The 13,507-nt window shown below is 49.5% G+C and overlaps 1 protein-coding gene across 1 annotated transcript; it reads right to left on the bottom strand.

The window, feature by feature from the left end:
• Positions 1-797: 797 nt before the first annotated feature.
• LOC111724021 (60S ribosomal protein L37a-like) lies at positions 798-2,125 on the bottom strand. The gene is made up of 2 exons (XM_023511232.1): positions 2,110-2,125; positions 798-1,181 (listed from the first exon to the last, which is right to left on the bottom strand). The coding sequence occupies exons 1-2, from the start codon at positions 2,123-2,125 to the stop codon at positions 853-855; spliced, it is 345 nt and encodes a 114-aa protein (XP_023367000.1). The 3' UTR covers positions 798-852.
• Between the last annotated feature and the right edge of the window lie 11,382 nt (positions 2,126-13,507).

Below are 13,507 nucleotides of genomic sequence, written 5' to 3'. Positions count from 1 at the left end.
CAGAACCTGCCCAGCTGAAGCAGGATCTAGCCAAAGCCCATATGGCTTGAGGTCAGTTTTAGGGAACCCAAGGCAGGGACTAATATAGGAAGACTTGTGGCTAAGGAGCTGGGCAGAGCCCAGCCAAGGTCATAAGCAACCCCAGGCTTCCTGAAGGAGAGGTAAAGGGTTCTGTGGTAGTGTGCTGGGGGCTGGGAAATGCCAATACCGTCTGCAGCCTCGGTCACCTCTGCCTCTCACCCCCCAGTCCCCTGCAGCTATCAGGAAAACCTGCAGCTTCCAGCTGCCCCAGGTCCTTCTCCTCCCTTCCTTCAGGTCTCCCATCAGGGCTCAGCCTGTCTTCACCTGCCCCATCTCCCAGCCCAGCTTTCACCTCCTCACATCACCTCCTGAAATCCTTTCATGTCACCCCTCCCCTTCAAGGCTGCCCAGCCTGTGCTGCCGAGAGATCACATCAGCTGCCCACTATGGGAGCCAGTGGCCGCCAGGGACTGTGGGGCACTTGGAATGGGGCTAGTGCCATTGGGGAACTGAAATTTTTATTACTCTAGATTGAAAAGCTGATACCTCGATTCAGTGGTTGAAAAACTTTTAAATGTGTTTGGAACAATTTGGCTGTGTGAACCTTACCTTTTCAACTATAAGTTTAACAAAATCTAAATGCAGACCTAATGTATCCAATAGAATCCTTGTGCCTGCATTCGGTGTCCCCACTGACATGTGCTGTAAGTGTAATATAGGGAGTAGAAATTTTGAAGACTTCATACCAAAAACAGATGAAATATCTTTTTTTTTTATTACATAAATTAACCCATTTATTAGTGGCTTGTGTTGTCTGAAAAGGTACAGCTTCTATTGGTCTTTCAGTTCCTTCAGTCTTCTAATCACAGACTTTACTGTAACAGCAGAAGTGGTGTTGTAGGTCCAGGCACCACCAGCTACTGTTTTCATGCAGGAACCACAGTGCCAGATCCCCACAGCTTGTCTCTTCATCTTGGTTTTGCCACAGAAGGAGCAAGTGTACTTGGCGTGCTGGCTGATTTCAATCTTCTTCACCATTTTCCGGAGGGAGGCACCATAGCGGGTCCCGTATTTACCGACGATCCCGACCTTCTTGGTACGTTTAGCCGTGTCACCACAAATAGTCCCGAGCCTATATCCCGAGCCAAAGAGCGAAATATCTTATGAATAATTTTTATTATTACACATTGAAATGATTATACTGAGGGTATACTGAGTTAATATAAAGAGCAAACTGGAATCTTAAAATTCATTTCATCTGTTCTCTTTTTACTTTTTTAATGTGGCTACTAGAAAATTTAACCTCATATATGAGGCTCAAATTCTATTTCCGTGGGACAGCACGTCTACGGACCACAGATCCCACAGTTGATCAATAATTCAGCCCCACACTGACCCCCTGCCCTATCCTCAGGCTTCATTGCTGCCACCTTGAGCTTGTGAATGGCTGATATCTGGTGTACTGACCTTGGATGACACACACGTTTGCAAGTATGTGTGTGTATTTGTGTGCCCTGTGCATACCTGTCTCTATCCACGCATGCGTGTGTGTGCATCTACGTTCAGCCCCTGCCGTGTTTTCCGTGTGTTTGTGCATACCGTCAGGCTCCTGCAAGGCCGTGCCCAGGCGGCATCTGAATGGGAACCCATTGCCCACGGGGAGTTGATGTGGGGACAGGGCCTTGGGGTGAAGCCTCAGAGCAGCTTGTTCGCCTCCGGGAGAGGCTAGAACAGACAGTGTTTCCTTGGCAAGTTGATGAGAATGTCATGTAGGACAGAACCAACAGCCGCCCTCAAATCAAGATCGATGACAGCTCCTTGTCACTCCTAGCCGATGAGGCCTATCACCATCATTGGAGAGGAAATTAAATTGGTCTGGGATAGTTTGCCATTCCCAAAGCCAGTTTGGTCGCTGTGGTGTAGTGTGTTATGCACTTCTGGGTGGTGTTTAATTGATCATTTCATTTATTCATAAATTTCCAAGGTGTGGTCTGTGGAGCTGACCATGCCACAGGACATCAGGAGGACGTAGTTGTCCCTTTCCTAAAGATATGAAGCATCCTATCCATCCCCCATGAGTCCACCCACCTGGCCACCTAGCCATTTATCCGCTCAGGTATTCAGTTATCTAACCAATATATACAGAGCATCTGCTGTATCCTGGGCAGCGCAGGGAATAGAAAGAACTGTGGGCTGAGATTCTGAGTTCCAGCACCCACCCTTGGGATGTCTCTGGTCTCTCTGGGCCTCAGTACTTGTCTGTAAATGAGGGATTGGACCACAGACTCAAGGCCCCTTCCAGCTCTGCCACTTCTGAGTCTGGGGCCAATTTTCCAGCCAGAGACTTTTCCTTTCTAGGTATGGGTCCTCTCCCAGCCCCCAGGGACTGCTTGGGTATTATGGCAGGATGAAGGAGACAGGAAAGGACTCCAGGGTCACGGGCATCACCAACACCCAAGGCTGAGGACCTAATTGACAGGAATGGGGTGGCCCAAACAGTGAAATACAGAGGGTTCAGCTCAAGTGGGTGTTTGTAGGTTTAGTTGTGCCTTGAAGATTTGGAGGACCAGGCAAATCAGCAGAATCTGAATTCAGTGTTTTGAGGCTGTGTTTTGGAGTCCTCAGTCCCTGGCACATGAAAGGTCTTTGGAGCCTCTCTGGTTCCTCACTCTGCACAGCCAGCGTCTGTCTTGGGTGATTCCAGGGTTCCCTGAGCCCTCCCCTCCAGCCTCCCTGGGCCTGGTCTCATTTCCTGGTCTGCTTCTCAGCACTCCCCCTCCACTGGCTGGGAAGCCCACCCCTGGGACTCAGCCTGCTCTGCCAGCTGTCTGCCCTAACCCCCCAGGACCAATTCCAGGTCCTCTGAGGGACCTTTTGCCTCAGCCTGGCTGACTGGTGCAGAGTAACAGAGCTGTGTTCATCTGGTTACTGAGGGCTCTAAATTCCCACCATGAAAGTCAGACACAGCAAAAGCTTCCTTGGACCCCTGTCTAACATCAGTCTTGGTAATGCAGGTGCCTGATGGCAGGCTGTCTGGGTTGTAGGTGGGCAGAGCAGGGGGATGGGGATTGGGGGGCAGAGGCTGCTTTGATCCTGCTGGCAGACAGCAATTTCCTCTGACTCTGCCTCCAACATTCAAACCCCTGTCAGTGAACTCAGGAAACTCACAATCACAGACAACAATGATGAGGGCATGTGGAACAGTGAATTCAGGGGGGAAGACGGGAGGAAAAGATGTCTATGCACATCTCCATAGAACCCTTCTCCCCACCTCTGTCATTTAGGCCACCAGTGGGCTTTGCTTCAGTCCTAATTTCTGCTGTCTAGCTCGGGACCTGGCACATTAATAAATATTCTTGAAGAAATGCATTTCTGGTTCTGGGAGCACTCAGAGACTCCAATCCATTCAGCAGTGACTGACGATCTAATTTATTCATTCAATAACCATTTATTAGGCAGCACTGCTCAGGTTCCTGGCACCATGTGAGATGCCAAGGATTAGGATAACTAGAAAATCAAGCCATTCAACAAGACACATTGAGCGCCTCTCCATGGGAGGCAGACCACAAACAAGTAAATAGATAAGTAAGCACAGTGGCTCTAGAGGGAGCACATGCCCTAAAGGAAACACATAGGGTACTGTGATGGAGAGCAGTTGCGTGGCCTCCTTTGGACAGGGCCACCTAGGGAGGCTCTTTAGTAGGCCCTGAAGATTGAAGAGAAAGAGCCAGGAGCCAAGAGAGAACTGGGCAAGTGCAGAGACCCTGGAGCCAGAAACAACACAGGGGTTTGAGAAACTGCCCCCAGTGCAGCAGCAGTGTAGGATGAGGGGAAGCAGGTCAAGATGAGGTTGGACCTGTCACTGTCCTCCAGTGGGGGTGGCAGACAAGTGAGTAATCAGAGCAGAAACGTAGCTGCTGCCACAGAGGCAGGATGGGCAGGAAAGCCCTGAACTCAGCCTGGAGGAGGCAGCATTGCCACCGAGACCTGAGACCGCAGTGACTGTCTCTTTCTCCAGCCCAGCATAGCCTTCCATCATTTCATCACCACAGTCCTGCAGCGGGGGACTCCCTCCCTCTCCCAGCCAGCAGCAGGGACTCTGGAGTGGCCCCAGATGTACCCTGCTCCAGAGGACCCCCAAGCATTCCCCTGCCCTGAAGCTTCTTGTAGCCTCTGCTGCTGTTGCAGAAAGCTGCTGGCGGCTGCGCCTGAAGTGACCAGCTAAGGGGTTTCGGCAGATGCTGATGTGGCAGGACAATTAGTGGCCACGTGGTGAGACCCTTCCTTTCATCTTCCTGGTCCCCCTGAAGCTTTTACTATCCCTGAGCCCAGCATCTAGCAAATAGCTCCCTTGCTGCCTTTTATCTGGCTGGCTTTCAACTTCAGACACCCTCTCTGAGGGTCTTGCCTGGCAACAGCACCAGAACTGTTTAGAACTACAGAACTCAGAGAGGGCTATGCCAGGTGTTGGAGTGATGATAATAATAATAATAATAATACATGCTGTAATAATTACTGAAACATCAGCTCCCCATTTGTTAGGGTCTGGGTGTGCCAGGCACTGTACTAAAAGCTTTCTCTGCATCATTTCAGGTAATTCCCACTCCCATTTTCTAAGGCAGATGTTGGTATGAGGCTCAGAGAGGTTAAGTAACTTGGCTAAGTTTTCAAAGCAAATGAGAGCAGGAACTGACATCAGAGCCTGGGCTGTTCTACTGTATGGCCTCTCTCCTCTCTATATCCATGGCTCCCAGTGCCAGGCTAATAGCATCAAAATCGTCAAGGGAACAGTTTAGAAAGTAAGATCTCTGGTCCCTCTTCTTTGGAAATTTTGATTCTACAGGTTTGGAGTGGGGCCCAAGAATCCTTTTGCTTTCTTCTGTTTTATTTGTTTCTATTTTAACAGGTTTCCTCAGGGGATGCAGGTGCAGGGCCAGATGTATTTGGGTTCAGGGCCAAGTGCATTACGGTGCAACTCAGATGTCAAGAGGTATACACGTATCCCGTAAGAGTAGACGGATGAGGGGAAGGGAGGTCTCCCTAAAGGGCACATCTGACTCTCTGTCCCCACCTTCCCCTGCCTATTCTCTCCCCAACTCCCCTCAAGAACCAGAAGCTAACCTTGACCTCCCCACTGCAGAGAGGGATTTCAGGGAACACTGGAGAGGGCGAGGGGCCCCTGGGGGCTTAAGGCTGAAAGCCAGCCAGGTAAAAGCCATGAGAGAAGGTGGGTCAGGTGATCTGTGGGGTCTCTGGTTAAGTGTCTCCCTGTGAAAACACTGAAGAACCACAGAGATCATAGATTAGCCTGACATTTCAATCATGGAACAAATATTTATGAAGCAGGAATGTGAACCTACCCCGGAAAGGTGTCCGAGGGCAGAGACTACCATCCCCGCACCTGGCATTCCAGTTGGTACGTATTAATCCTAGGCCAAATTTTGTGAAACGAGTGAGGCTATTCATTTCCAGTGGGAAGGCAGGTCCAACATCAAGGAGTAGCAGAAATTCCTACTGGGACTAACACATAAAATCAAGTGTTAACACACGCTGCAACGAGTTGTGGCCATTGTGCCAAGTGAAATATGCCAGTCCAAAAAAGACAAGTGCTGTGTGATTCCACTGATGTGAGGTACCTAGAATAGTCAAACTAGTAGAGATAGAAAGTGGAATGGTGGTTGCCAGGGGGCTGGAGGAAGGAGAGGAGGAGGTTGTAGTTGTATGGGCATGGCAGGAGGAATCCTGAGAAAAAGCCTTTTAAAAAGAGAAATGGTAAACTGTTCGCAAATGTCTGTGGATAGTCCAGAACCGTGGATTTTGACAACTAAAGCATTTCCAGAGAGGCTAAGGGAGAAGCCAGAATTAAGTTGAGCAGAGATTTATAACAGTTTGTGTTGGATGGAAGGCACCCATCTGTACTCAGGGATCTGGGTTACTTTAAATCTCACTCCAAATGAGATTTTATCTTCAATGTAACGGGCAATTAGAGAGGTGTAAGATAAGTATTTGTATCATTATTTTAACAAGTCTCTGCTTTATGGGGGAAAAAAACCTATTTGAGAATAGAAATGTACAAGTTGTCATAGTTCAGTTACCTGTTCCTGAAAAATAAACTGTGCCTCCGAGCTCGTGCTCTGTGGTGGCAGCTCTTTGATTTGCAGACCAGTGGCCCAGCCCCTCCCTCCAGGGCACTGCCCCACTTCGCTGTGCCACCCCAGTCTTCGGAACAGGAAATGGGTGGGCTGTGGACCAGTGCAAAGGAGAGGGTTGAGCACACCAGCCGGGAGGGTACCTGACCTGGGGGAGTGGAGACCCACCCAGCAGAGGGGACAGCAGCCCCTCTTCCTGCCCCTTGCCTCTGGGGGAGACTTTTAGATTCCTGCAAAGCGCTTCAGCGTAACAAGGCTGTGGAAGTAGGAAGAGTATCCACAAAGTGGTATAATCCCGTTTCGGAGCAGAGGTGAGCCTCAAAGAGGTGATGTGGTTTCCCCCAGTGGCACAGCTGCCAAGTGGGACAGGAAAGGTGCCTGCATCAGGCAGAGGCGAGTGGGTGACCTGAGGGCCGCTGGGAGCAGGAGCAGGAGCAGGAGCAGGAGCAGGAGCGGAGGCGGATGTCTGAGCAGAGGTGGGGTGGGGAGGGAAGGGGTGAGCAGGGACTGCAGTCTGAGCATCTCCCTCCCTCGCTGTGCCTTTCTCATGCTCACTCACCCCCAGCACCCTCCTGCCTCCTGCACCCCCATGGAGAGGGGCCCCTCTCTCCCTCCAGGGCACTGGGCACAGACCTTAGGTTTGAGCTGAGCTTCCTGTCTCTCATCCCTCCTCATTTTTCCTGTTTAAAATATCAGAATGGATTTTATTAAAAGAAAATCAATACGCATGACAACCTGCTGCAGATGAAGCGGAGAAGCTGACGTTCGGCAGTCTCAATGTCTTTTGCAAGGATTCCCTGGTGTCCCTTCCACTCCCTCAGCCAGAAATCTTTGATGAGCCACTTCTGGGAAGCCAGCTGCACCGTCTTCTCCTGCCAGCAGCTCTGCTCAGCAGCCCCTTCCCACCTCCTACCTCATCTCTGTGCTCCTTCCAGGCTGCTCCCATCCCTCCATCCCCCACCAGACCAGCCTCCTACAGATTCACTCTTGCCCTTGACTCCAGCCCATCACCTCCTTCCTTTATCACTGCTCCAATGTCACTCCTCCAAGCAGCAGCTTCTTTGGAGTCCACAGCCTCTGGTTTCCATTCATTCCTGTGTGACCTGGAGTCCATTGTATAACCTCTCTGAGCCTTGGGTTCCTCATGGTAAAAATGTGGGTAAAAACAGCATTTTCATTGCATTTGGAGGCCAAGGATATTATTGCTATATGTAATAGCCCTTAGCGCATGCTCAGCCTATAGTAAGTTCATGGGAACATCTGATTCCCTTCTCTGGGTCCACCTGTGCCCCTGCTCCTCCATTGTACCTCTCGGAGCAGTCATTTGCCAGAGAGTTTGTCCTCAGAACACAGCAGCCTATGCCTGTCCCCTCTGCCTGGTGTACCCAGAGTGGGGAGCGGGTGTCAGGTTCCCCATGAGAGTCCTTGTGCTTGGAATCCCTCCTTAGAAGGCCTGGGTTCAAATTCTGCCTGTAACCAGCACTCAGGGAGGCAGGAATCAGAAAGGTAGAGCCAGGTGTGGGGGAGGAGGAAAGAGCTCATGTGGGAATGGGCGCAGGGAGGAGAGGAAGGAGTCTCTTACCAGCTAATTCTATAGTGACTGGTACAAAAGAGGGGCTCGAGGCACTTTGTATTGATGGATGGGTGGGTGATGGATGGATGGATAGATAGGGATACCGCTAAATGGAGGGAAAGCAAGAGGGAGGGCGGGAAGCAGGGGTAGTTTGTGTTCCCCTAGTCTGGACTTCCCTTCCTCTCCAGCTCTGCTCTCCCTTGAGGCAGTGGGGCTTCCAGGTAAGAGGTGTTGGCTCTAGGGATCATTTGCAGCCCCATAGAGTTAGAAATGCACACCTGGCCAGGTGCAGCAAGGGGGCAGGCACGGTAGAAGCAGCCTGTCCTGATGCAGCAGGTGAGATGTGGGGGCCTGAGTGGTGCCTGGCTGTTGGCAGGCGCACTGCTGGAGTTAAGGGCAAGAGCTTCCTGAGGGCCTTGCGGAGGGGCAGGACTGTTTAACGCACACAGTGCTCTGCTGCTGGTGGGAAGGGAGGCAGGGCAAGAGGCCTCTAGAGATTTCTGGGCTGGTAAAGGTCTGTGTGGGTGGGTGGGGAGACGGCGACAGCATCTGCACAGCAGGCAGGGGTGGACACCAGGCCAGGGGAGGCACTGGAGCTGCCAGGGCTCACTCTCGGCTGGAAACCGCCTCTTTCTACTAGGCTGAGTGGAACTCTCCAAGGTGAGAAGGAAGAAGGGAAACCATTACTCTCTATACCCCTCCTAGACATTCACAATGCAACAGACACAGTGAAGGCTCTGAGGGGTCCTACAGGAAACTTATTGAATTCTAACTCCCTGCTTCCCAAACCTCTCCCAACATGCAACTTTTTTTTCTCAAGGACACTTTATTTGTATCTTGGAGAGATTAGAGTTTTGTAGGGTGCAGTTTAGAAATGCTGAGGTGGACTAGGGAATAGAATTTTGGCACTGACAGATACTAAAAAGGTCAGTGAGGTCCCTCTGGAAAACTCCTACTCACTCTTTGAAGCCTATTTGAAATGCCCTTAATTCTCAGTACTGTTTCCCTACTCTTCCCTCAGGGGGAATGACTAGTCCTTCATTTGTACCTCCATTACCTTATATACTCCTTTCACAAGAAGGAGTTTGTTGGTTGTGCTTGTGTCTGCCAGGCAGAATGCTCCGTGAGGGCAGGAGCTCTGTTTCCCTGGCAACCGGCATGTAGCTCAATGCATGTTTATCAATTGAATTTACTCCGGACACCCTTATTTTACAAAGAAGTAAGCTGAGATCTAGGGAGGAGCCAGGCCTTGCTCTTGTATCCCACAGCTGGAGGCCCTCATGGTCCCTGTGGGACCAAGCTCCAATCACCTTGGGGGGTAACTTGCTTGGCTTCCTTCCCTCCCCTGTTTCACTTCCCCTACTGGGACTGGGACTTCCCGGAATCACCTCCCAAATAAACTACCTGCCCTTGAATCCTGGGGAAACCCAACTCAAAGCAGTGTAAATTGGTGCAATCTATCTGGAGAAAGATTTAGCAGTATTAAAATTAGAAACATACATGTTTATAGGCTATGAGTTCCACATTTGAGAATTTATCCTATAGATGACTTTTTTTTTTTCATTGAAATGGGGTTTCCTGTATTGTCTAGGCTGGTCTTGAACCCCTGGACTCAAGTGATTCTCCCACCTCAGCCCCCCAAGACTATACAGGCTTGTGCCACTACACCTGACTTAGGTATACTCTTTTTCTTTTTATTTCAAATTAATTTGAGGGTATAAATTTTTAGGTTACATTGTTTTCAATTATAAGGTAAAGTTCAAGTTGTTGTCGAGCCCTTCACCCAGGTATACTCTTTAATATGTCAAATCATCTGTGAACAGAGTAATTTATTGCACTTCTTATGAGAGCCAATGGCTGGAAACACCTAACTGCCCATCACTGGGGACGAGGTAAGAAGATCATGGTTCATCCCACCAGTGGACTATCATGTAGTCATTAACAAGGAACAAATGGGGACGCTCTTTATGGACTGAATTGGAGCCATCTCCAAAATAAACTGGAAAAAAGCGAGGTATAGAAGAGCATGGTTGCTCAAAACAAAAAGAATGTATTGCAGCTTGGTACCTATAGCACAGTGGTTATGGCGCCAGCCACATACACTGAGGGTTACGGGTTTGAACCCAGCCCAGGCAGCCAGCTAAAGCAATGATGACAACTGCAACAAAAATTAAATCCAGGTGTTGTGGCAGGCGCCTGTAGTCCCAGCTACTTGGGAGGCTGAGGCAAGAGAATCATTTAAGCCCAAGAGTTTGAGGTTGCTGTGAGCTGTGATGCCACAGCACTCTACTGAGGGCAACATAGCAAGACTTTGTCTCAAGGGGGGAAAAAAAGCATGTACTGGGCTGGGCAAGGTTGCTCATGCCAATAATCCTAGCCCTCTGGGAGGCCAAGGCAGGCAGATTGCTTGAGCTCAGGAGTTCAAGACCAGCCTAAGCAAGAGTGAGACCCTGTCTCTACTAAAAATAGAAAAACTTTCTGGGCATTGTGGTGGGTACCTATAGTCCCAGCTACTTGGGAACTAAGGCAAGAGGATCACTTGAGCCCAAGAGTTTGAGGTTACTGTGAGTTATGGCACCATAGCACTGTACCCAGGGCGACAGAGTGAGACTCTGTCTCAAAAAAACAAAAACAAAAACAAAAAGACTATACGGCCACAATTTCTTGTTTATGTGGCTTGACTGTGTCTGTGAATGTACCAGGAAACAAATGACCTTGGAGCCTTTGAAGAGAGGAGGAATTAGGCTGGGGGGGGGAGATTCTCAAGATATATCTTGTGCACTTTTGATTTTTGCATCATGTGCAAGTTCTACATTAACTATTCAAAAACATAGTATGTGCAACTTAAAAATAATTGTAAAGAATAACCACATACCTGGGTGCCTGTTGTAACGATCAATCCAATTTTAGCTTGTCTCAGGAAAGTCGAACTCATGGCCAGCGGCACTCAACCTTCCATTTCTCATTGAGCATTCCCATAAGGTGGTTCTGCATCATTACTCCAGGTTTCTAAATAAGGAAAGTAGGCCTGAGTCCAGCCTTCCCCCACGATGCTAAGCGTCCAGGCCGTCCTTCCGCTATCCCTCACCTGAGACATGACAGGTTTCTTGAATCTTCCTGATGCAGACAAGGTTGCAGCCCTTCCCTTATTGAAAGGTTTGAAATGCAGGCCACTGTCTTTGTAGAGGAGACCAGGCTGGATGAAATGACCTCTTTGCTCTGGGCTCTTTGTGGGTGGACACCACGTTCCACTTCTGTATTCCAAGGGCCTCGCACGGTACCTGGCTCGTTTATTGGCTGGCCAGAGGGATGGATAAATGTGTTTTTGGTCCAGAATTCAAAGCATGGAGGAACAAAGGGGAAGTGGACCCCCTTTTTCCACCTCCCAGGGTCCCAATCAATGAGGATTAGTGAGCAGAGCTCTGGAGTTGTACACATTGGGTTTAAAATCCCAGTTTTGCCCTCCTTACTGCTGTGTGACCTTAGGCACATCTCTTCATTTGAATCTGTTTTCTCATCTATGTAATGGGTACAGAGATAGCCCCATCCCCACAGAGGATTAAATAAGATCCCATCAAAGTTCTGCATATGTGCCAATGGGCTCTGCTGGGCATCTGCTCATCCTCCCTTCTTCTTTGGGAAAGAAGAAGGACCAGATATTGTCCCCTCTTTGCCTGCAACACCCTCAGGTCAAGAAGGTCCTCCTTCTAACTGGAAACTCTCTTGCTGCAACCCAAACCCATGGCCTCTTATGCTCTTATCCCAGACTAGAGAAAAAGCTGTCAGCGTAGTCCCTACAGGAGTCCTTTCCAGTTCTGAAGCCCCAGGGAAAGTCAAGGTTGAGCCTTGTCAATGGTAGGTCCCGTAGCCTCAGCCACTGTCACATTGCCTCCAGCACAGCCTCCCCCCTCCCCTACGCAGGGGCTCATTGTGCAAGGTCAGTTGTGAACTGTCTGGGGCCCCGGGGCACACTCCTGCCTCTTCTGCACCTGACTCCCTTCCCCTTCACCCAAGGAGTTGGGGAAACAGCTCAGAATCAGATGACAAGGAGATTGAGCCCCAGGCGTAGCAGCAGCCACTGACAAGTTGATTTTACCATAAATCCTCACAATTAGACGCTGCAAACAGCACTGTGGCTTCCCTGATATACAGCAGGGAGTTAGCTTAATATTCCTGGCAACTAATTCTTGAACTAAAAATAGTTGGTTTGTAGCTTCCCCTTTCGCTCCTGAGCATCCAGGCTCCACTGCTGCCAGGGAGGGAATGACCCTTTGGTGCTGGGAGCATCAAGAGTTAACCCAGCCTTCACTAATGTGACTGTCAAGGAATTGCTCTGCAGGGGATGGAGGCCTCCCTCGGTGGGGGAGGAGAGCCAGCCCCAGTGGTTTTATTTTAAGTAAGGAAGAGTAAGGAAGAGGCTTTTTGTGTAGGCAGCCACCTTCTCGGAGGACTCCCAGGTTAGTCCCAGAAATACTACCTCTTCCCCACCTGCTCATGCCACGCTCACCCCACAGGGGTACACAGAGCCTCACATTCTGCTAGAAAGTACGATGACCTAAGGGACAAATTCTAGCCACTGTGGGAGGGGGCTGTCACTTCTCTGCAGGTTTCCCTTTCCTCATCTGCAAAAGGAGTAAATAAATGCATCTGTTTGTCTTGGATCTTCAGACATAGTGCACTCTCACAATTGCAAGTATCCTGTCAGATGTGCTCACAAATATCAGTCTCTGAAAGCCAGCACATCAGTGTGCAGCCCCCCTCACAGACCGTGGGCAACACATACAGAGTGATCAGTCCTTTGTCAGACCCGGGGTGCTAATTCAATCAATGTAATGTTACCTTTAAACACCTGTCCAGCTCTTAAACTTTCCAAATTCCTCTGCCTTAGAGCCACTTGCCAAAAATAACACATCAACCATCCTCATGAAACCGGTCGTTCACAAAGGCTTGTCAGTCAGTTACACTTTAGTATAAATGAGCCTCTTTCCTGGAAGAGAGGGAGAAGCATGGAATCTTGGGGTCTCTCATGGAATTGTTGGGATATTGAAAGCTTACCTGGCTCCCCACCATCCCTGAGGGAAGCCCCCAAATGGAAGCCCAGGGCTCTACAAGATGGCTCTGGCCCACATTTCCATCCTCAGAATGTCCGTGAGGAATCTTCCCTGTTCCCCAAATAGCTCAAGCACCTTGGGCCTTTGCTTTCAGTGGTGCCTCCTCCAGAATGCTGTTTCTTCTTCTCCCTCTGCCCCTCAATCCATTTCTTGGCTGGTGGAAATCCTACTCATCTTTGAGGGTACAAATGTCACCATCTCTTTGATAAATCTGTCCCTATCCCACGGCTAGAATGAGTCCCTCACCGTCCTTCATCTAACGGTATTTGAAACCGTGCCATGTTGAGCCGAAGAAACTTAGGGACCATCTACATCAGTGTTTCTCAAGATATTTTGACTGTGACCCACAGTGAGAAATCCACTCTGTTGTGATCCAGCACACACACAAACACACACATGTATGTGTATGTACACACACAACCACACACATGAACAGACATACATGCAGACACACATGGATACACATACATACACACAGACCCACAGTTGAAAGATGTTTCTCCACATAACACTTAGCTCTGCTCTGTGAGCTGCATGGCCACTCTGTTCAGTTTTTTTTTTTTTTTTTTTGAGACGGAGCCTCAAGCTATCCCCCTGGGTAGAGTGCCATGGCATCACGCTCACAGCAACCTCCAACTCCTGGGCTCAAGCGA

Source organism: Otolemur garnettii, unplaced genomic scaffold (assembly GCF_000181295.1).
Source record: "Otolemur garnettii isolate 467f Iridium unplaced genomic scaffold, OtoGar3 scaffold00018, whole genome shotgun sequence".
Lineage (NCBI taxonomy): Eukaryota > Metazoa > Chordata > Mammalia > Primates > Galagidae > Otolemur > Otolemur garnettii.
The sequence above is the reverse complement of the archived record's forward strand: the minus strand, read 5'-3'. Positions and strand labels throughout refer to the sequence as shown.